Source organism: Zonotrichia leucophrys, chromosome 5 (genome assembly GCF_028769735.1).
Source record: "Zonotrichia leucophrys gambelii isolate GWCS_2022_RI chromosome 5, RI_Zleu_2.0, whole genome shotgun sequence".
NCBI classification, from domain to species: domain Eukaryota; kingdom Metazoa; phylum Chordata; class Aves; order Passeriformes; family Passerellidae; genus Zonotrichia; species Zonotrichia leucophrys.
In genome coordinates, this window is record NC_088175.1 from 18,933,198 (window position 1) to 18,957,939 (window position 24,742).

Here is a 24,742-nt window from a genome sequence, read left to right on the forward strand (position 1 = left end):
CCATGTGAAGGCTGTTCTCTGGAGTACATGCCACAGGAAACACTCCAGTCCATTGACTGCGTACTGCTTGGTGATGTCCCACTGGCCAATTTCCATGACAAAATGGATGCAGTATTTTTGAAATATAAACCAAAACTCATGGGGAAATAGCAAAAAAATTACTACTGGTTACAAATTACAATTCACTCACTTGCAGCTGTATAAAACGGTCAAAATGTCACCAAGAAATAAACCACTGTACTATTTTTTCAGTGAATTAAGTATTATTTAAAATAATTTCCATATTAAATCTGAATGCTCTTATTTGCCATTTGGAAAGCATTAAAAAGAGTTCTGTTTATTTTCTGGTACATGTTATTTCATGAGAACAACTTTTTATCTTTCCAGTGGGTATGTCCTACAATTCAGAATAGTAACACAGAATGAACTAACTAACTTTATTTCTAAGCTAAATTGAATAATTTACTGCTGTTGATCACCTCTCCCAGAGTGAAAAATAGCAGGAACTACTGCTAGTTTGGAATAAACAGATTTTGTTTCCAGCTGAAACCACACAGAGCCAGGAACCATAGGGGCAGTGCTGGCTGGGAGTGAATCAGCCCATCCATCTGAAGGCAAGCCTGCCATCTACTGAAGGCCCGACCCAACCTCTGCAATGTGCCTGGGAGAACTGAAACTAAAGTGCATATGCTGGAAGGTGTGCAGGCTTCCATTGCAACCTTTGCAAGGCAAAGAGAAAAAAAAATGAAACAACAAAACCCAGTTCAACTTTTCATTAAAGCTGAGTATGCAGTATGAATCTCTATGCTTTTTCACTCTTGCTTCATCGTGTTTGATGTGAAACAAATTCACCAGTAAAAGGTAGACTGACTCTCTGTTTGGCTGACTAATCTTATCATACATAAGGATATGCCTGGGGGAAAAGGACCACATAAGATTATGAGATTGATGCCATCTTGAACATACTGTGAGTGAGAATTCAAGTGAAGCCCTGGAAATAGCATCATGGATGTCATGGGGCATTTTACTGTTTTGACAGACAGTTGATTTCTGTGAAAATTTAATTGAGCTTATAAAGCTATTTCATCCTCATTTCCCCATATGTACATGTAAAACATGACAAAATTTATTATTTGCAAGTTTTCTCTAAAAATCATGTCCACTAGGAAGTAAAAGAAAAGAAACTGTACAATTGTTAAAGCTTTTCATGAAATATTTTAATAAGGATGTAACAGTTTCCACATTAGCAATTTTTAGACTAAAAGGAGCTGACTCACAGTCCATTGAAGTGAATTAAGAATTTTTTCTCTCATTTTGATGGACTTTGAATCAGACAACTTTGAAATACTAAATTTATACATTCATTTAACAGTACCTAAGTTTTGGTGAAAGAAATGTACAAAGTAGCATCCTGCTTTTTGCTGCTGAGAAAATTTCAAGGGTATAATTTAACAAAAAAATCTGTAGTCAATCCACCACCACAAATACTAGATGCCTTAATTGTCAACCTTACACTTTACACTGTACTTAAGCACTGCAGCTACGAGTACAATGCTATGGGTATGCTGCTACTAGAGATTTTTCCAATTTCTTGCTTCATATTGCCAGTAGTTATAATTGATACAACCACAGTATTGTGCTAGTGAAGTAATTTGTTACAGCTACTGGGAGACTTGCCACTGTGTGACACTGTTAGCATAGGTGGTAGAAAGCAAAAAACATAGCTGCTTATTTCAACACAGTCTGTACCAACACTTCTGTGTGGGATAAAAGGCAGTAGGAATAGATGGTTTCATTTAATCACTGTCATTTATCAAAGAAAGCTTCATCTGTCTGTATGAAATTTGTTTTGTCATAAGAGGAGAAGAGAGAAAATTCAAGAGAGAATTTCTGTGTGGGAGACAATGAAAATGAAAGAGTTAGAAAAAAGACAATGTTTTTATCTGGAAAAAAGCCTTCTTGAGCATCACCCATTTTAAATGCAACCTTGCAAGTAGCCACCACAGACATAAGTACACAGTATAAATTGCTTCAGAAAAACACGTTCACAACACAGTGACTAGAATCAAATAAAAATCAAACAAGAACACATCTGGCACACATTAAAAACAAGAATTCTCAGAAATGAAACATTAAGAAGCTCTGGGTCAGTATATTACATTGGCAACATATGAAACCCATTTTGTTGGGTTTTTTTTAGTGCAACAGAAGAAACTGGAGCTAGGGTAATAGCTATTACTGAACAGCTACTTTTTCTGTCAAGTAATTATTTCAGAGACTGGTGGAGATTTTTGAATGACTCCCCCTTTTTCCATATAGGCTAAAGTGACTTTGCCATCATCCAGGTAATTCAAAAACTGTCTCAGCTCCCTTCATTGCTGTTTCACGGCTGATGGAGCAGGCTCAAGATAGCAGATTCACAGTCTATTCTCCCTTTAAACTTTATTATCAGCACACTTTATTGTGTGTGTGGACAAATTCAAACATTTCCCAACTCAGCAGTCCCCCAGCTCCCATCTCAGTGAGTCCCATCTCTCTGCTCCCTGTGTGTCACGGGACTGCTATCTCCCATCATGAGCAACCTGCTGCACAGCTACAAAGCACAGCAATAATCAGATTTTTTCCTAAGACCTTTTCTACTCTGCTTTGGCCAAATGGCACAGAGAGCCAAAGTCCCACTGAGTTGGAAGCTGTCTGCAAAGCAAAAAAAAAAAATCTCTGTGACTATGCTGCTTCTTTCTTGGGGACTTTTTGTTCCCTCCTTTCTATTTTATTCCAGGGGAGGGAAAGGTAGGCACAGAGAGAGGCTACTCACTCCTTCCTGGGCAAGGGCAAGGTATGTGTTGGGGGGAATTTTTCCAGCATTTCTAATCTCTGAAGGGGAGGTGTGTACTGACAGATGTTGAGTGGGGTCATTTTCAGCTGGGGGGAGTCTGAGCCTGAATGCTGGGGCTTGACTGAAGCAGGCTCGACTAAGTGGCCTGGGGTGTTCCACCAGCCAAGGGGAAGGGCAAATTGTACAAAAGATGGAGGGAGAGAAGTCACTGCAGGACCTTTACAGCCACTTGTCATACACAGAGAAGAGTGGCAGAGCCAGGCCACCAGACCCTAAGCTACCAAACCCACGAGAGCCAAAATTCCCTCAGTGGATGTCACAGCATCAGAGAATGCACTGGCTTTCAAGGGGGGCCAACCAGGGTGGAGGGGGGTAGCAAATCAAGGATGTGGGGTTTTCTTCTCTCTTTCTTGCACTAAACTCTGGTGGGAGTGGGCAGGTGCAAAATCCCCTCCCTCCCAGCCTCCCCATGCCACAGCCCTGGCTTCGCTCACCCTCCAGCTGGGGGGCAGTAAGGGAGCTGGGGGACAGGAATGCTTCCTCAGAGGGTGGTAATCCTGGAGGTGCAAGTGCCATTCCTGTACATGCTCCCTGACTCCAAGTTGTCTGGGGGAAAGTCCTCCACGCTGTATGCCCTGCTCTTGAGGGCAGTGGCATAGTAGTCGATGGGTTCCTCTGCAGCATTGTCCATCCAGCTGAGGCAGAGCAGCCTCTGGAAGGACCGCTTGAAATTGTCTGAGAGAAAACCATAGAGGATAGGGTTGGCACAGCTGTTGGCATAGCCCAGGATGACAGAGAGCTGGCTGATGGTGGCATCATCCTGCTCTACAAAGACATTGACCAGCTGCACAATGTAGAAGGGCATCCAGCAGATGACAAAGACCATCACCACCATCATGACCATGAGGGTGATCTTGCGCTCTGAGCGTTTGCGTTGCTGCCAGCCAGCCTTCAGGGCCACCATGCGCATCTTAGCGATGATGAGGATGTAGCAGAGGCAGATGGCCACCACAGGCAGCAAGAAGCCCATCAGAAAAGTGTAGACCACAAAGACCACCAGCCATCTCTGGGTGGGCTCTGGCATGAGCATGTTGCAAGCCACTGTTCCATCACTGTTGGCTGCTGTGTTGGAGAAGATGATGATGGGCAGGATGATGAGAATGGAAAGCACCCAGACACCCAGGTTGACCATCTTAGCCACCGTGGGCCGGCGGTACCTGGCCGCCTTGATGGGGTGCACCACGGCGATGTAGCGGTCCACACTGAGCACCGTCAGGCAGTAGATGCTGGTGAACATGTTGATGGCATCCACACTGAGCACCAGGCGGCAGAGCAGAGAGCCAAAGGGCCAGTGGTGCAGCAGGGTGGAGGTAACCAGAAAGGGGACGCTGAGCATCAGCAGCTCATCCGCGATGGCCAAGTTGAGGATGTAGATGTTGGTGGCAGTCTTCATCTTGGCATAACGTAGGATCACGTAGATGACCATGGAGTTCCCGCACAGCCCCACCAGGCACACCACGGAGTAGATGAATGAGATGAGGATGGCGCTGCCCTGAGACTCACTCAGGGTGCTGTTCGGAGCGCCAGAGGAATTCCTGCCGCCCGAGTCCATGCCCTCCGCCGCCGCCTCCTCCGAGGCTCCACCGGCTCCGCCGCCACCACTGTCGCTGCCGCCGCTGTCGCTGTGGCCGCTGTCGCTGCCTGCACCGCCCGGAAGCCTGGGGCAGGTGCCATTGGGGAGCATCCTCTGCCCGGACCCCCACGCCCCGGCTCAGAGCAGCAGGCGTCCGCCGCCGGCTGCGCTGGGCACCATCCCGTCAGGGATGCCGGCGTGGCGGCTGCGGGACGCGGGCATCGGGAGAGAGGCGGCTGCAACTGCTGCTCCCCGGCTGGTGAATGATTAATAGCAGCGGCGCGTCACCAGCTAAGGAAAGAAGGAGGGAAAGAAAAAAAATACAGGAGGAGACGTAAGTGGCTGTCCCTTCCCACCCCTCTCTCCCCTTGCCCGCCTCCCATCCCGCCCTCCAGCTGTTCGCAAATCCGGCAGCTCCAGGGCAGCCTGTTCCCTGTTCCCACTGCCCCACGCTACTCAGTGCCCCCCTATCCCGCACTTCTCTCCCCACCCAGTATTGTTTGCCCCACTTCCACTGATCCCCTCCCCGTCCACCGTCCTCTCCCTCCATTCTCCGCAGCTCTCCCTCCCCGGCACCTCGGTCCACACCAGGGGCACCCCTGGCAAAGGGACTACCCTTTGTCCTTTAAGAAAAAAGCCTGGGTCTTGCATGGGTGAGCAGCGTTACCTAGGCAAGCATGCCTCATGTCTACGCAGCTGCTGTAACCCTCTCCTGTCACTGCACCGTGTGCATTGCCCACCTCACAGCGCTGGCACCAGGCACGGCACCGAGAGACAAAGCACGGGACATTCAATCCTGTGCACACAGCCCTGTCCGTGCCTCCCACCGCCACGCAGCTCCTCGCCCCCGACCTCGTCCTGTCCCGCCACCAACACCTCTGGATATCACTCACGAGCAGCCCTGACCCTCTCCACACACTCTGTCCCGAAAGATACCCCCCCATCATATTGCAACACCCCGGCACATGTTTTGCCTCTGTCCATCACATGCAAGAGTGAGTGAGCAATTTGCACGCTGCAGCTCCACATGACTATTTACACCACTGTGGTGCCAAGACCATCTCCTGCTGTCCACGCCTCTGTCCCCACACACCTGCTTCCAGTCATAGGATCACTTCAAGCTCAACCACCACATGCTGCCTCGCCAGTGTTACAACCCCTTCTCTTAAAATATACTTAAAATATATAGTATATTTATATAAAATATACAAATATATACTTAATATTACTTAAAACATATGCATATCCCTGATGGGACTGTATCCACACCAGGGGAGGCTATAAACCCTCCTAAGCCTGTACAGTGACACAAACCATCGGTACCATCTCCATTCATATGCTGCATATATGCGCTACATAACTTCTGCCTGCTGTACCCACCGACCACTTCTATACCTTGACCTATACTGTGCTTTTTACATACCCCCTGATTCTAGATGAACACACATACATCTGTAGTTCCTGCTGTTGTCATCTCTAGGCAGACACTGACACCTTAAACACATCATCCTCACCACCAGTTCTAAACACACATGGATATCTTCAGGTAGTCCTAAAGCTGCATCTCTCTTCTCTGGCAAGCAAATTTTTTTTTAAAAAAAGGAGAGCATGACCTTCCCATACACCTCTCCTGCTGGGCAATATGTCTCTTCTCTCTACATGTTATTTTTCTGAGCATACCATCTGTCCTTACATGCTTGTACATAACCACTAAATCAATTTTCATATACCACCATGACCATTCTCTATTATACCAGCCGACCATTCTGTATTAACCAGACATGGTTACTCACTAGTTCACATAGACCCTCGCACTTGCTCCCTGCATCAACATTCCCTCAGCACAGGCATACCCACAAAATACTCAGTAAATGCTTATTTATTCTCTTGTCTGTAGCCCCCATCTGTATGAGCAAAGCACACCTGTATGGGTAATGACCTGTCTCTTCACATAAACTGCTGCCCAAGAGCACCACCTACTTTTGTCAAGAACAGCAGGTCCACATCACACAAATATCACCACGGTGCATATGCTGCTATATGCTCCCCACAGCACTGCTATACTCAGCATCACACATGCATCCTTGCAACCTACTCATTTTACCGTGCATACATACCCATCACCTCCTACTGTTCACACATCTTGTTATCACTGTCTGCCCACCATCACAATTATGCATATTATCACTACCCACCACTTTAATATGCAGATACATGCAGCATTACCATCAATTGATTACAACCCATCGTCAGGAATTTATTCTCTCTACAACCATATATATCCTTATACCTCTCATCAACACCAGCATCTATTTAAACACATGCATGTAACCTCTCTGACTGAATGACTTTGCTTATATCAGTCATCACCTCCAGTCAGACAAACCTAGGCACTCCCATGTGATGGGCATGTGCTCTTTGACACCTTGCCAAGGGTATTACATTTAGCACATGCATACTTTTGCATGACCCTTACCAAGCTCTTTCTTTTCCTTCCGTGTTTGAAGAGCAGATTGTGAATACATATAGAGTATATATACACCCCTACACATTATAAAAATAACCTTATTCAGTTTTTAGTAATTGCACAAGTTCTATTTGGATTATACACTTTGTGACTTTTGAGGACTTTTTGTATTTATATTCAAATATAGAAATGCATTTATTGAGCAGTTTTTGCAAATGATCTTATCATTCCTATAACTGTTCCTGTATATGAGGGTTTAGCTAGATGTTTGAGCACTTGGGGATGTCATACAAATTAAAATTCATGCTTACATTTGGGTTTTAGAGGTTGTATATTCTGATGTGTTAGCATCAGGGCTTCCAGCATATAGAGAAAAAAAATTATATTTAACACCATGGAAAATCCTTTCTTGCAATGTGCTATCTGACGCTGCTCAAATTTCTGCAATTACATAAATTTAGCTGAAGAATTATCTTCTTTAGAGTTTGTATACTAGAGGATATGAATCAGCCTTCAGTCACTGATATGAGAGGGAGCAGAAGTCAATAGCTGCAAAGCCATCAACAAGAACATCTGGTTGGTTTCAGCACTTCAGTCTCTTGGAAAACCTACAGTTCAAATACAATCCCATTTTTGTTTACATAAACATTTGTTTTGAGGGTCATTTACTTATGGAGCGCAAACCAAAGGATTTCCTTCTTTCATATTGTTATAAATTGTCATTTAGACATTCATGCTAGTGCCCATTTCACATTACTTTGCCACACTTGAATTGGTCCATGCCCTGCACCCAAAAGGGTTGGTAAAAACTCTTGTGTTGAAGTAGATGTAAGCATGGTGTTCTTTCTTACTGCATTTATTCAAAATAAATCACTTATAAATTGTTATTCCTGCAACAGTAGTAGTCCCTTTAGGCATCACACATATACCTGCTTGACATAAGTGCCCAGGAAAAAGAAATGCCATCATAGGCATAATTATAATAATGTACCCTGTGCTATAGCATACACTCAGAAGGTTTGATATCTCCATTCACTGAAGTTTCCTTTGGATACAGAAAATTTCACAATAGAGAATGATAACACCTTCCAAAAAGGAATTGTTTGAGTGCCTGCTTAGTCTCTTAGATCATTTCCTCTAAAAAATATTATAGGTATTAATTTACTGAGAATTTATACCTACTGATCTTTACAAATGTTCAATGTTGCTCAAGATTTTTAACCTCCCCTATTTGATAAAGTAGAAATGTTTGATCAGAAATAATGCATTTTATTATCTCAGTAATGATATACTGCCATTTTAAATACCAACACTGGCATAGTTTTAACATTCAAAGATTTCTTTAAAGCAGAAATTCTGACATAAACCAATTCTAATTTGAGAACGTGCTTAGAAATTTTATTCTTTTGTAGTTCTTTCTTTTGCCTAAGGACTTTACTATAAGGAATAGACCAGAGGTCTAAACTTGTGTTTATAATCCACCTGTCACAAAGTGTGGAAGGGCAGCTTGACCTTCTCCACACAGTCTGCCGGTTGGCCTAGGATATACACAGAGCCTTTCCAATTGCCCATTTTTGTTGCAATTCTTGCCTCTCATGGAAGGCAGGAAAAAGAGTTATCGCTCAAATAAACTTCTGGGCCATGCTGGGATGTCTACCCATCTAAGGCTTAGGCCATGCCTGGGGTTAGAATGAGGATTGAGACAAGAAGCCCATAGCTCCAGGTGCAGTTGGGGTTCAAGGGGGAGGATCAGTGGTGGGGTAGTCTGTGCAAGGAGCTCACACCAGAACTCTTGGGATAACACTGCACATCTCAGGATACAGTTCATCCCATGCCTAGGCTTATGTTAAGGTCAGGCAAGAGCCAAAGACAAGAACTCCAGTTGAAAGGGGTTGAAAAGGGTTTAAAACCTGAATAAGGTAGGGGAAAACTCCACGGATGATATGCCCTTACAATTTTCTCCTCTTTGCTATAGGATGGTGACTCAGGATAGGGTAAATCTTGACTACTTGTCAAGCCCCCCCTTGGACTGGGGCTAGAAAAGAGACAAAGCCAAGAGCTCCAAGGGAGCTGAACTTTAAGAGGGACTGCTAAAGGGTGAGGAGAAGGCTGCAATTTTTTCTTCATCCTCATTCTCCTACAGGAAATGGCTGTGCTGTCAGGTCAAGGTCCATTCCAAGCACACTGCAGGGTTAGACCTAGGTGAGGCAAAGCCCAGAGCTCCACATGATGAAGACCTTTCCCAGTGATAATCAGAGCTCAATCCCTTCAACTCCATCTGAGCTATTTGAGGTGAGAGTGCCAGTGATAACTAGAGCAGCTGGCAAACCTTTCTCCTGATGGCTGTGTAAGGCTGACACTGAAAATCTCCAAGTTAAAAAAGCCTACAAACAGCTCCCAAGGCAGATGATACCTTTTCTCTCTGTCAAGATGCATTTCACCTGTGTCACTCTATCTCGAGTATTGTGGCAAGAAAAAGGAAACAGTCATGACAGTTAAAATGAGGCCTATGGTAATTAATTAAATATTTAAACCTGAGACAGTATATGAATAATTTTCTTCAGTAGCTTTCTTTTGAGCACAGAAGTGATATGGTAATGCATGAGACTGCTGTAATTTGACACCATGAACCCGAAGTAAATTCAAAAGAGTTTTTGTGGGCTGAGTCATATCAATGAGGCCCCACTAATTCAGTAAAATGTCTCCTATTCAAACTGTAGACACCCTGTGCACCACTCAAATCAAGTGTTTCTTAAATCTTGCTGAGAAATTAATGAGTGAACACTCTTACCACCATATATTTCTACAAAATAGTAAAATATAATATAATTTGGGTAATCAATTGAATTATAGCTTGCTATAGTTTTGTTTAAAACCATTCAGTACCCATTTCAATAGCATATCTTTGGAAGTCATACATTTTTCATTACCTTTTGATTAAGATGGAAAATTTTGTGCTGCTTGAACCACTCAGATGTAAATTCTGTTCTTAATTTTTGAGTAGTATCATTGGATGTGCTTTGAGTCAGCAGAGATTTTAACTTTTCATTAGAATGTCAACATATTTTTAAAAGCTCCCCTTTTAATACAGATATTTTATCTTTGATGTCATGATTCTGGTTATAATTTTACTTTTAGCAGAGTGCCTAAACTTTACATCAATTTTAGCTATGATTGAAAATGAGGTGCAAATAGACACATGGAAGTGGTTCATTATAGTAGTATGTTAGAAAGAATTTTCTTAAAGAAAAGTTTTGCCATTTATACCTTACAATTAATTGAGAAATTAACAATTATTCTGTAAGAACAGATGTGTTAAACAAGATTAATCAGAGAAAGAGTCAGGCTGTTGCTTAGAGAACATACAAATTAATTTGTGTCTTGATCCACTTGCATTTCATAGACCAGGTGCTCAAAAAGTTCAAATCCTATGGCTGACAAAAGCTGTGTTACATTGCAATTCTTCCCACTTCATCATGTTTTCTACTGTAGGAGTTAATAACTGGCACAAAGTACCATTATTTAAATCAATTATCTAGAAACCATACATCAAACCGCTTTGTGTCATTAATATTTTTTCATGCAGGCTGAGGGCTGTACATGTGTGCTGACAGCACCCTCCCTCTCAAGAGCAAGGTGGCTGCCCCAGCAAACAAGATATGATATAGTACAAAAATCTGATCTCAGACTCACTTTTTCAAATCTGAATGATTCTGTCTACTGGTAGTTAACCAGGTTTGTATAAATGTGTAAGTGGTTGGATCTCAGGTTTCATCTCTTGTCTCCTGTCAAAAAGTTGCTCAGTGACAAGTGTCAGCAGCAGCAGGTGCAACCCAAAAGCTACTGAGTAAGTCTGGGCTGGAAACATAGCCAATGACAAATTGTATTTTGCAGATTTCCATCATGCCTAGCTAAAATGTGCCTGGATCAGGGCAAAAGCTGAAGAAAAAGCCGTTAGGATTTCTGCTTCTTGGCTTTTGGTGAGACGTTCCCCTATGGCAGATAGTGCTCTCTGCTGCTTCATCCAGCCTGATTTTGGAAAGGCTCTGTTATTAGTCCTCACCAGAGTCTTTACAGTAATTGCAACATTTAAATGTGGGCTGGTTGGATACTGTTTTCCAGTGCTAAGTATTTATTTTGGCAGTATAAATATTGCACTAAATGTAAGAGGAAAATAAGGAGTGATCAATTATGAATGGGATGGGCTGGAGAGAAGGGGGGGTGGTGTTTACAAGCAAATAACTTTAAACAAATCAATAAATATTTCTATGATTGAAGAGAGCAAAGTAAATTTGTTGGATAACCATTGATGCTATATGGCACCCAGTTAGATTTTATCACTTATTTCATACAGGTTGTGGAAGGAGTCCTCAGAGTGTGAGTTTTCATTTAAAGGTGATATGAATAAATGATACAGATCTTCCTGATTAATAGCTTATCAACCTTCTGAAACATATTTATATAGCAAACAATTAAACTCACAAATCTTGTTCAAATTTTATTTTCATCACATTCTGATGTGTAATTTTCACATGAGAGTCATGGGAAGCTCTTTTTATAATAGAAATTATAGCACACAGTTAAAGGGAAATATTACTACTAACAACTGAAGTAGCAGTAGTGTCACACAGTGACAGCACTGATTTAGTTTGTGCTGCTTGAAGCTTAAGTCCAGCTGCACAAGACTGACTAAATAAAAGCAGGATCCTATAGTTAACTTTGGTTATCTCTATTGCTTGTATACCTCTGGAAATGATTCAGCATTTGGGGAACATTATTTTATACACCTAGCAGTCACTGAAAATATTTCTTTTTTTTTTAATTTGTTATCTGGTATTGTCATTTCCTGTGCTTTAAGCAGCCACCAATGCTGCTCCAGAAGGGTACACTGCTGTGTTCTACATTCAGTAGGAGAATAATGATGATAGCGCTCTGATGTTTTAGCCTTTGCTAAGTGTTGCTCACCCTGACTCAAGGACTTTCCAGTGTCTCATGCTCTGCCAATGAGGAGCTGCACTAAAAGCTGGGAGGAAGCCTGGCCAGGACAGGCGACCAAACTGGCCAAAGGGACACTCCATACCACAGAATGCCATGCTCAGTTTATAAACTGGAGGGAGTAATCCAGGAGCTGCTGAAATCTGCTTGGAGGCGGACTGGACAGTGGTCAGTGGGTGGTGAGCAATTACATTGTGAATCTCTTATTCTTTTCCTCTTCTGTTCATTACAATTATTGTCACAATCATTATCATGATTCCTATTATTAGTATTATATTTTATTTTGTTTTAATTATTGAACTGGTTTTATCTCAACCCAACAAGGTTAGCTTCTTTTTTTACTTCTCCCCACTGGAGGGATGGGGAGTCAGTGAGCAGCTCTGTGATGCTTAGTTTCTGACTGAGGTTAAATTATGACAGTGTGAAACAATAAAGTGTATCATGGTATTTAACATGTATATTCACATTGCTGTCTCATAATATGGACAGGGGTCAAAAGGAATGAAGACATTTCTATGTCTTGAGTAAAGGTACTATTAGTCATTTTCACAAGCAGTTATACACATGTAAGTGTCCCTGTTTTTCCATAATTTTATTTTCACCTCAATTTAAAACTCAAAGTATTTGTTTTTCATTTTCTATCTATGCATATAATCTTCTTTTGATACAAAAATCACAAACTGTTTTCACTTCATTTCTTATTTATCCAGTTGCTGTAATTTTCAGACAGGAAATGTGTTTTGCAATTTCCAAAATTATCTAAGAAGAAGATGAGTAGCTCAAGGTCACAAAACAGAAAGGGATGGTGAATGGCTGTTTCATCTCTGTGTCACAATCAATAATATAGCTTACATCACCTTAGAGTGCAAGCTGAGTGGGATAATATGCCAGTGAATTACAGAAAAGTAGGCAGTTTTAAAGCACATGCATTTGTTAGATGTTCAGTCTTGAGCTCTTGGATTAGAAAGAGGGTGTGAAAAGTAGAAAAATGTTATAGATAGCATCCATGTTTACCTTCCTATATTAGTAATGACTCACAATTTTTTTGGTTCCATTCAGAACTAATCCTTTGGTAGTGGGATAGAGCCTGGGCTAGCACAAATACAGTGCCCTGATTTAGTGCCTGTTTGTGGTGGCAGTACATGAGGGGTGTTCCTGGAGCACACACAGTTTTTGCACCCAGGCACCACTTTGCAGTGTGAATAAAAGAGAACTGAATAGAGATATCGGGAGATACACTTTAAAAGTGATCCAGATTGAACCACTGATTTAGACATACCCAGAGGGGCTTGGTATGGTATGTCATGCTCCACTGAATATTAAAGGCAAGCCCTGGATTTTGTATATACAGAACACTATTTTGAACAGGAAGTTTGTTAGCATATATACAGGGGATGTTAGACACTCTCTGCTCCCCTCAATCTTTCAAATAGTGTGTGCTAAGAAACAAAATTTTTAGACCACCATTCAGATAGAACTTTCATTTTTTCTCTTTTCCTGTTTTGCTGTCATGCTGTGCATCTCTTCCCAAGTAGTTTGCATCACTCCATTTTTCATGCCAAACAGTCTGTGGGGTTTTTACTGTTAGGTTTGGTGGGTAATAAGTCAAAGCATGCATTTAACATACTCCTCATCCTGTGAAACCTGCCTGTCCACAGGATGCTGTGCCCCTCATTGCCCCCAAAAGATGACTTTTCCACTGGTGCTTCTGAGGTCAAACACATGAATAACAGAAAATTAAGAGCTGTGCAGTGTGCAAGCCACCTTAGGAGTAGCCTATGTAATCGAATATTCTGCTGTCTGAATGAATAATGGCAATCACTACTGCAGGGGCTGTGCACTGAGCCCTGGGGGCTGTGGCCATGCCTGGTTTGTCAGAATGCATTTCAGTAGCCAGCAGTTCCTGCCTTTAGCTGCTGGGAAATCTGGATGCCAGCCTCTAAGCTCCAGGGGAAACCACAAGGAGCAGAGGTCTTTATGTGTTCTCTAGGCATGGCCAAGGCTCTTAAATTTTACCCTACAGCACAGACACCAGCAGATGTACACAGGAGATGAGAAGAGGGAGACAGCTCTGTTTTTAAAATACAAACAGGCATACCCAGATAAAATAAATGTTTTGTGGCTTTTCAGGATTCCCACAAAGACTCCCATGCAGGAGAAGGGGAATAAACCTAGGTGTGACTACTTCTTTCCCTTATAAAACGTATAATGACTAAAACATATTTATTATTTTAAGGTTATCGAAAGAAAATGTATTGTATGCTGATCCAGTTGTGTAAATTTTTCTCTGAATTACCCAAAGCCAATATTTTATCTGAGGCAGACTGTGGAGAATGAACAAAGAACTCAACATTCCCTCTACTGATGATAATAAACACATCACATTGTGCTGGTACATGATCTTCAGGTAATAAACCCATGACTATAAAGATGGGTTAGACTAGAGAGAATATAGACATAGTATATCACATTGCAGCTTTTCTAGCTTCCCCAGACTAGAACAGCTATCTGTAAATATGGGAGAATGTGTGGAGAAAAGTCTGAGCTGCAGTATAGCATTAGCAGTGGTGAAAAAAACCAATTGCCACTGCAGTTCCTTCCCATTTCTAGCTCTGCATTTATTTCTGGAACACTTTAAAGGAACAGTGGGCAGTACCCTGGTGGCCTCATGGACAGCAAAGTTCTGAGTTTTTAGTTCTCAGTAGCTGTGGTCCCATGACCTCTATCATGCTGTGGGATAGATATTATTTTCACACTTACGAATTTGAATTGATCAGAAAGTTAGGATTTTATTTTATAACAACTACAGAAGAACAGGAAGGGAGAATTTTCTGAAGGCATTTCTTCTGAATGGCCTTTATTTGTTTCCTTCTGTCATTGTTAGCCCTACTCATATCAGCCCTGATGCTGCAATCTTCATGCACTTTAGGTATCATCTAATGCCACAGAAGCTGGTCTGAAACAGATTTTCAATGTTTAGCTTGGTTGCAGAATTGTCCCTTTTTAAATAGGTGTTTGGTATTGAATATTCCTCTGATTCTGAAATTAGGTCTTCCAGAAAAAAAGAAAGGAAAATGTTCATTATTGACCATGCATCATAAAAGCCCTTTGCATATCAATAGTATTGGCTTTGACTTTTTATGCATTAGCAAATCCCATTGCAGGTTTAGAGTGCAATTGAATAGGGACAATTCTACTGACTTCAGTCAAAGCAGCACCAGACTCATTTTCTGATGTGGAGAGAAAAATTTAAAAAAAACTTTGGAGACTCCTAACATTTATATTATGACATCATTTTAAACCTGCTGTCTTATCATCTTTAAATGAAGTCCCTTCCATAAAAGAGATATAAAAGAGATGAAGGAGACTGTTAGAGAAGCCTGCTTCATCTTTTAACTTCTCATAAGCTGATAACACTCCATTTGCCAAAAAATTTTGCCTGAAACATTTGTAATTTGGATAGCATTTTTAGAAATAAAAGACAAGTCTTAAAGTTACAATGTTGATATTTTAAGCCATATAGCTATGTGGAGGAATATTCACCTTTGATATCATCAAAGTGAGCTATGTATTGATTAATGAATCAGATTTCTGCTGAATAATGAGTGACACCAGTACCTGACATCCTAATGGATAAAATTATCATCAGACATCTTTAACTTCAAAGGCCTATCTGAATTTCCCAGTTTGGTCCTAATTTTTGTATACTCTGCTAAGATTACAGGGCTGGAGAGTTACTGAAATACACATTCCACTTTGTTTCAGGTCTGTTTAATTAAAAGTCGTTGTAAAGTAATGCTGTTTCTTTCTTTCTTTCTGTATCTTTATGCAGATATCCAGTAAATACACCCAGGCTCTCCTCTACCAGGGTCCAAATTTCCTCTTCATCATGTTTCAGCAGTTGTAATTCATACAAGCTTCCCTGTGGACTGCAAGTTTCCATCCTTTCCATGAGTGGCCACTCCAAGCAAACAAGGTAGAGGTAGCTTCAACAACATTACTTGCTATACTCTCTCAAGAATGAAAGATTATTTCATCATCTATAAATTTTTAATTAAACTCAATACATTCCTTGCACTTGTGTGGTATTAGTCCTGCAGTTTGTAATTTGTGGACATCTATTCTGAGCTGGAATCAATGGTAAGCTCTCAGTGTCAGAATTTAAGATGCACACAAATGGACTGGTGAGAGAGAAGGGTATGTGCTCCTGTAACACCTGATAATGTGAATAGTTCTTATTAAAAAAATTATGAATAAAGTAAAAGCAAGATGAGTTTTGCAACAGCAACCATTGACCTTCCTTCTCCTTTTAGCAGTTTAATGAAGTTGGTAATGAATCAGCTGAACACTGGAGCAGTGGCTTCTTGCTTCACTGTAATTTTTGTTCTATGCATATTTCTTATATATTCAGTCCCTAATTTTAGCACTGATTTTGCTCTTATGATTTTATAGTCTGCATGAATTTATTTTCTTTCTCATAAGAAAGGCAGTAAATAATCCTCCTGAGTGCAGTTTAATTTCACATACACATACAAACCTGTTTCCTCTTGTATTTGTTGGAAAGGCTTACTCAAAATAATTTAATCTTTACTCTGGGTTAGTTTATTTTAAATGAATATGCAACATACACTACAAACCAACGTGTCAGTACTTTTAAAGCATTTAAGATAGAGATAGGAAATGGTATTTTTAACCTTTTAACTTTTAAAAAACAACTCGAATTTTTACTTAACATTTTCAGCTCTTACTTTGGTGAACTTCCAGATCCACTGGGCTTGTACATGGATGCAGGAAGATTTACCGGTTTTTAGAGACCAATAAATATACACCAAAAAGTTTCCCTTCCTCTATTTATAAATTGATAACACTTTGTAGTGTACCCTGAGGTACACTTCTAAGGGGTAGGGAAAAAATAGGCCGGTGAAATGTGTAGAGTAAGCTCTCATGGATCTGCCACTGGTTCATCACTCATCTTCTGATCCGTTTGGAATTTGGAAATATTTACACTACAGCAAAGTATCCAATGCTGCCTGGGCAATATGAAACAGAACACAGTCTGCAAGAGAAATTAGTCATGTGTCCTTTCCCAATTTCAAGGCCGGTTACATGCAAGGAACATGACAAGAATGGCTTGAGAAGAGCCATCCTTTGCTTTTGAATATGGCTCCTTGCAGGCAAGAGTGATGTGGGTATTCTCATGACAAAATTGGCCAAAAGTCACACTTTTGAGACACACTTCAGAGTTCCATGGCTGGCACTAAATGCAGATATTGTGTTTAAAAAATTTGTTTGGAACAAACAGAAATTTGAAGATACAGTTTGGCCAGTGCGCTGATTGATCCTAAAGTTAGTTTTAATCCAGTGCTCTGGGTAGAACAGCTGAAAGGGTAAGGTTTATTGTTTCATTGTGGTATCGTTCCAGCAGTTTCCCTTGTTCTTTCCTCACTGATGTAAAAACACAACTCCCACAGCGCTGTCAGGGCAGGGAGCTTAATGACACTGAGACTGCTTTAGGCATTCAGGCTGCCAGCTTTGGGTGGTAGCATGCATGCTGGTTTGTGCTTTCTTGTCAGCCTCAAAATTTGACCAAGCTTTCCTGTTATTCATCCCACCTGTTCCATTGTTAAAAATTTGTTTTTTGATTGTTAAAAATTTGGGAAAGATTTAACCTCAGTTTTTATCAGCAGCTCTATTAATTTTATATTCCACATTAAGAATTTATTTTCACATTCTAAATTTCTAGTCACTAAGATCTGAGAGGGAGTTGTCTTTAATCACATACTGCTCTTACAGACTATTAGTTTTACTGTAGCAATAATACTGATCAAATTGATTTATTACAGCAATTATGGCCAATTTCAGGTTTGCTACTAAGTTAACTGCTGTCAGCATGCCCTTATAACTCTTTTACCAATTCCTTAATTATAAATAATAATTATGAAACACAGCATGTTTCACTGCTGACAAAGATTGACAATATTCTAAAAATGCTGTTATCAATATGAGGGCAGCTGGGGTAGTTGAGCACTGCATGATCATTCAAATGATCTCTATGACTTGCCAATTAAATAAGAAGTTAAATATTTTTTTTAATGGCCTGAAAAGCTTAGCTCTTACCAAATCCCTGTAGGCAAAGATCAGAAATAAGAAAATTTTTCCTCCATTACAGTCTACATGCATTCCACAATTTGTTCCTCCATGTTTCTGTAAAACATTGTGCCGTCTGTAGAAAGACATAGAGCATGGAGTAGAAGAGCACAGCTTTCCCAAGACCTGAGATTATCAGCTTTGGTTTTGTGTTCTAGTAATACCTGATTAATTGATAAAGTATTTTCACAGAAGCGGCTGGAAAAAGGAAAATTCTCTTTTTTCTCTGCATTACATGCTAAAGGTGTTGTTCACCTTCTTTGATCACATCAATATCTCCCTGTCACAAAAATATTGTAAGCTCCAGGACTGGCAGTGCTTTATGGTCTCCTGTTCTCTGCCCGTAACATACAACAATTAACTCTTCTGAGCAAAGAAAGACTTCAGATCAATTATGCTTTGTGGTTTGAATATTGAGAACTTACTTGTTCAACAGGGGTTTTGACTGCATGATCCCTATGAGGTGTAATATCTATGAATCTATGAAAACATCTTCGCCATCTCTAACAGCATCAACTCTCCCTTCCTATGCTGAGCTCCCTCCATAACAGAGATGAAAAGGGAGGGGAGAAGTGGGTGAGCCTCCTTCCCTTCCACCTTCCATGGTAACACATGATCCAGACAGAGGAAAGTGAGCAGCCATTCATTACAGCCTCAGTTTGGGGTCTTACATTACTTATTTTTGTAAAGACTGTACTGTAATAACATCCAGTGAGCCTGAGGACAAACACTGTCCTGTTATCCTGCATAGAGACACAATGAAACAGAACTCTCAGCCTCAAAAATTTACAATCCAAAATGACAGAAAGCAGAGGGGCAAAGAGCATTACAAATTCTCAAGAGGCTGGAGAAATTGTGAATGAACACCAGATTTTTAAAGGTATTTTGATGTTTATACATTGAAATATTGGTGAGCTAAATATACACAGGAATATAAGACTCAGACCCATAAATTCTCTAATTATTGTAAATTAACTGCAATTATATTCAAAAATATTACTAGCAATTTAAAAAAGCTTTTAGATTAAAATAGTTTAAGCCAAAGGATTGTATTAATAAAATTTTATGGTTCTGTGCACTAGCTCTTAATTGGGTGACCTACAGGAAGGACATTTGCTTGTAGCCATTCATATGAGCTTTATAAATGCAAGGCAGCAGAACAGTAAAAACTTGATGAGGTATTCCTTTGTCTCAATTTTGCTAGGCAGAAAAAGGATTCCCAATAATAAGTCACAACAATGGCTCTGTGGCCAACATACTTAGAGGGAAAAGGGCTGTTTTGAGTGCTTGTTAAGGAAGATTAATTCAGGCTAAATGAAATAAGAAAGATTCCAGCTTTCCAAAGCAGTTACAATTAAACCTGACTAGCACCAGATGTCACCAGTTAAAGGAAGCACAGAGAGAGCGTGCTCAGCTTCATGAGATACAGTGAAGACATTTAATAATAAAACTCACCTCTCCATAAATTTTAGGCTTCTTCACAGCTGGGCACCAACTGAGCAGGGTTTTGGTTGTCTAAATTTAATGATTTGACAAAGGGAAGGGTTCAAAAGCTGAAACAAAATCTAGAAGGAGAAAATATACCAGCAACACCAGACTTATGAATTGAGTTCCTAGAATTGTTCTGTAACTACGTAGGAGAATCAAAAATCTGTGGGCATTATAAAAATAGTAATTAAAATTCTAAAGATACGTGGAACCTTTTCCATGCAAAATTACAGAACTCTCCCATCTCTGCAGTCTATTTCCCAGCCTAGTGTCAAGGCCGGCAGGGTTCCACAAGTCAGCAGCCTCCTGAGACCTCCCAGCAAGGACACAGATATCATCTCTGTATTGTGAGAGAAAAAGCTAGTGTGTGCTGTAGGACTGAGTTTCTTCACAGAGACTAACCTGCTCTAAAACACGGCCATATAGACCAAAATTCTTGCGCAAGAAGTGGAAATCCTCTGTCTTGAGGGTAGATTTATATGAACCATCATCTTTTAATAAGACATACTGTGTAGGATACCTGCTGTTGTCGCCAGGGCAAGTTTCATCTCAGATTGTTCACTCAGTTTTAAGATGCTTGGAAGAAAATGGTTAATCACTGCTGCAATCTCAGTGCATTTCATCACAATCTATAGAAAAGAATCTGTGGTGGAGGGAGTTTGCTTTATTTCTGACACAAAGCCTTCTCTCTTCTGCATATTCATTTAGTTCATGTCATAAGGTAGATGGGAGCTGGTATCCCAATGCATTTCCTGATCCATCTTAGAGTCCATACAGATTCTCAGCTTCTTTAGTTGCTGCAGTTTATATTTTTAGAATACCTTTGCATTTGTATGCAGCAACAACCATGCTGAACAAAGATTTATTCATATAAACAGTATCTGAAGACACCTTATGACAAAAAAACCTAAGAAATAGATAGAATAAGCAGCTTCTTGCTATTTAAGACTTTGCTGTTGCAACCATTTAAACATGTAATTTATTTTAATAAGTCCACTGCTTTAACTATGATTGCAAGTGCTAATAAATTTAATCACATATGTAATAATTTCAGGGCTGAGGCTGAAATCTAGAAATGACACAACTGCATTAGTATCTGTCATTGCTTACAGAAAAAGGGCATGGTACTTGTAAAGTATTCAAGGTGCATTTCTGCCAAAAAAACTTGAGGTACAGCTGTCCTTTTGCTGCATCCAGTTGGTAACTTTCTATGAAATAAAAAGCTGCTGGATGGCATAAATATATCAGACATGGGCACATTAGGCTTTATTGTGAATTCAGCTAAAACACATTAAAATGCTTCTGTTTCATATCTTCTTTTTTATTAGAGATATTTTTAAAACATGTCTTAGCATTATATCTGGCAGAATTCTTCATGAAAAGAGCTAATAATACATTTACCAATGCCAACATGGGGTTTCCTTTGATAGGAAAGTAATGAAAAAACTGTCATAACTGCATATGGAGGAGGATTTTGCAGATCATGTTCTGTGATGGGGAAATCTGAATTCATACATTGCAGTCTAAAAGGGAAAAATTATAAACTTGGGAAATGGAAAGAAATAATACATTGTGCCACTGCCTCCTTCATCTTTCAGTCTAGAACAGAGAAGTCTAAAAAAATCATCAGCTGCAGCTTCGTGTAAGCAGGCAGAAAATAGACGTTCTCAGAGTCAACTAAATATTAAGGCTTTAGAGATAAAGAACAGTGCGCTGAATTAAAACCAGGCTCCAATGAGGAGCCAATGGACAATTTATAGATTGGTATAATGCTTTTCATCTATCTTTTCTGGCAGACCACTGCTTTTTGAATCAGCTTACAGGAATCCTGCAAGCTTGATCCTAGCAGGCGTCTCTACCTCCTGTGACAAAGATGTCACCATCAATCCATGTATGTAAATTTGCATCTTTAGAGGGAAGCTACAGTATTTTAGCCTGTCCAGATGGTAATAGGCTTTTCTGCTACAGTTGCTATTGGAATACAAGAGCAAAAATGGACTAAATCACCCTGGGAAAGTAGATGACTGAAGAAACATAAAATGTTCTGAAGCTTGAAATATCATCCAATGACGTTAAATCCTATATCTGTGTTATTATTTTATTATCTTAATAGTGGATTTTTTCTCAAATATCAAGAAGTAGTGTGAACAATGGCAGTAGCAGCTTACTGTGAAGGTGGCATTCATTGTATTTGTGAGAAATGTGCAAATAATAGTAATAAGATTCTATAAAAGGACAACCAAATGGAATGGGATGAGAAAGGGTTTTGTTTTGTTGGTTTTTTTTTTTCTGGGAAAAGGAGCTGTACAGATAGATATATTGTTCTACTTTTTACGTAATTAGCTACCACAGCCCAATATTGCCAAAATTAGACTTTGACGATACTAAGAGAGTAAAGTGATACAGATTTGCTACACTGAAAGTATGCAAGTTCTAATCACAATCCTCAAGGGAAAATCCTCTGTTTGATGTTCCAGATGAATCCCATTAATCTACAACTACTTCTTTCACATTATCCCTTTGTGCAGTGTACCTGAGAGAGGAGGCTGTCTAATGGTGTAGTTACTACTCTGCCAGACTCAGCTGAGTAACCTGACTCCTCTGGGGATTTTCTGTGTTCCTTTGCAGGTCTGATCCTAGACTGTTCCACAAGTTACCTTGGCTGTGTTTCTCAGAATAACACAGGGAGATGCTTGACACCAATAGAGCTGCAGTCATGGTGTTTAGGGGAATTCAGAATAGGTGCTCATGTGCCTTGGACAACAAAGAATGAAATACATGTAATCAAAGAAGAGGATTTCCAGAAACCAGGGAGATGAGGAAGAAACTTTGGCATTGCCAGCCAGGGATGCTCAAGAGTAATATCAGCAAGTTTTGTCTCTGGAATGAAGGTACACACTGACTCCAAGCCTGTGGGATATGTCTGCTGCTGCTCAAGTACCACCTACTAAATACATTTCTTGGAAGGAGATAAGCTCATTTAAAAAAAAAAAAATGGATTCTCCCCAGAATATCCTGTTTCACAGGGATTTAAGTATGTCACAAGAAAGCAAGAGACACATTTTAAAACTTTCCAAACTTTATCTTAAAATACAGACTAAGTCCCACCTTGTATTCTGACACCAGAGTAACTCTTGCTGAAGCCATCCCACTTTGTATAAATAATTAACTACTCATTAACATCTTAGTAATTAGCTGTTATTGTGCCAGCACCACAGAAAACAGTGCAGTGAGAGGGTCAGTGTTGTTGGGGCTTGTTTTTTTATTTAAGGAAATGCTGCTTCACAAATAATCCTTACCTCCTTAAATCACTGCTGACATGCAAGCTGATTCCAGGGAGTTTCTGAACTTATTTGCTTCTGGGATGTCACATCAAGTCTCAGATTCCTGCTTCCTCTGCAGAGAACTGGCTGCTCCCAGGAGTGGGGAACATTATAAGAAATCTAAAGTATCCTCCTGACTGACAGCATCCAAAAATCAGTATAGCTATTTCTATTCTCTCAGGGAAATACCCCAGCTAAACAAAGAAATTATTTCTAAAATAGACCACTTACAGAAACTTGTGTCCGTGGCAAATTTTTTGGAAACTTATGCATTTGGTTCCCAGATAAGCTATATTTTTACTAATATCAGGGTTTCCTGGAAGTGGGAATTGGGAATTCAGAAGAGCTGTGCAGGCTGGAGTGTTCCCACCTTTCCAGCAATAAAGTGGCAAACACAAGTGTTACAACCCACACAAGGCAAGGTGTTTGTGCTGTGACCTGAGTTCATGGAGTCAACCAAACTGTTTTCAGCTGCTGTCATTGTCTCTCAAAGTAACAATTTTGTCAGTATTTAGAGAAAAGAAGAAAGTTGAATAGAAAATAAGAGGGAAAAGCTGGAGCTAAGTTTGTGAGCAAAATTTGTCCTTTTCATTCACAGCCATAACAGTATCGTACTTTGAAGCCTTTAAACATTAACCAAGAATAAAGAATTTCCTGCTGTTTGGAGCACTCATGTTAAATGATAAAGGTCTCTTAGCAGTTGAGAGGATTATCCTGACTCTCTTTCATCTGCCTCTCTTTCATCAGACACAATACTATCACTTGCAGGCTCCAAGTCTCCAAGCAGTGAGTGGATTGCCTTTCCCTTGAGTATTGGGCATCCTTGAAGTACTTCCATTCCTCTTTTTATCTTTTTCTGCGCATTATGTAGAGATCACACAGCAATTTAGGAAGGCAAAAATAAATTTCCTGTCTTGGATTGTCACGGAGCAGGAAGGATAGGATCCTAAGGAAGAGTGAGGTAGGAGATGAGGGATCCCAGCCCGGACAGTGCTGTCACTGACCAGGACACAGTCCTGCAGCACCTGGGCACAGCAAGGCAGCAGCAGGTGCTGGAAACAGGGTGCATCCACAGCCCCATCCAGAGGGTCCCAGCAGGAGCAGCAGGGGACAGGGCAGCAGACAAGACTGGACACATGACTGCAATACAGGTCCGAGGGCTCCAGAGTGAAATGGGACCGGGAACAGACATCTCTGCAGTGCAGCTTGCACAGGGAATGGGGGCTCAGCCAGAGTTAAAATGGATTTCAAGGCCCATGGGCAGAAGATGTGGGTGGGAGTCCCAGGAGAGTCTGGTCAACATCATTAGGGTCACTGGTACTCTCAAGACTCTGACATTAACGTTCTGTTAAATCCAGGAGAGACCAAATCCCACACGTTATATTCTATTCCTGGTTTTGCTTATAACATCTGCCCTATCCCTGGCTTTCTTCCTCTAAGTTTCACATGCTGATTTCACTTTCAAATTGTCACAATGAAAGTTTTACCATTGATTGATTATTTTGACAATCAAAAATTTGGGAAATTTGCTCTTTTTAAGTGTCCTAGTGCTGGAATACCACAGTTAAACCACAGCATCACAGCTCTCAAATGCAGGGTGAAGTGAATAAAAAGAATTACAACTGAAAAATATTTTGTGAAAACTTAATTAATTGTAGGAAAATTAGGAATTGTACAACTCTATGTGAAGGCTTTACTAGAAAATTCCATCAATGATCAGGTATATATAATTCATCCATTCACAAATTGAAATTAATAACCCTTTGTGTAAAATTTTGAAATAAAATGTATTTATTGGTGATTTTCTTATATACATTGTATGTTTCAGCTTCATCTAATTAAAAGCCTGAAAT

General features: G+C 40.4%; 1 protein-coding gene and 1 long non-coding RNA gene across 2 annotated transcripts; one reads left to right on the forward strand and one right to left on the reverse strand.

Annotated features, from left to right (window-relative positions):
- Positions 1 to 1,144: 1,144 nt before the first annotated feature.
- SSTR1 (somatostatin receptor 1) lies at positions 1,145 to 4,580 on the reverse strand. The gene has a single exon (XM_064714552.1). The coding sequence runs from the start codon at positions 4,578 to 4,580 to the stop codon at positions 3,378 to 3,380; it is 1,203 nt and encodes a 400-aa protein (XP_064570622.1). The 3' UTR covers positions 1,145 to 3,377.
- A 111-nt stretch (positions 4,581 to 4,691) lies between these two features.
- On the forward strand, positions 4,692 to 24,742 carry LOC135448483 (uncharacterized). The gene is made up of 3 exons (XR_010440469.1): positions 4,692 to 4,803; positions 15,764 to 15,907; positions 22,195 to 24,742. It is a non-coding gene; the product is annotated as an uncharacterized LOC135448483 (long non-coding RNA).

Excerpts from the sequence above, each read along its gene's own strand:
- SSTR1 (XM_064714552.1), bottom strand. The coding sequence starts at position 4,580 with ATGCTCCCCAATGGCACCTGCCCCAGGCTTCCGGGCGGTGCAGGCAGC.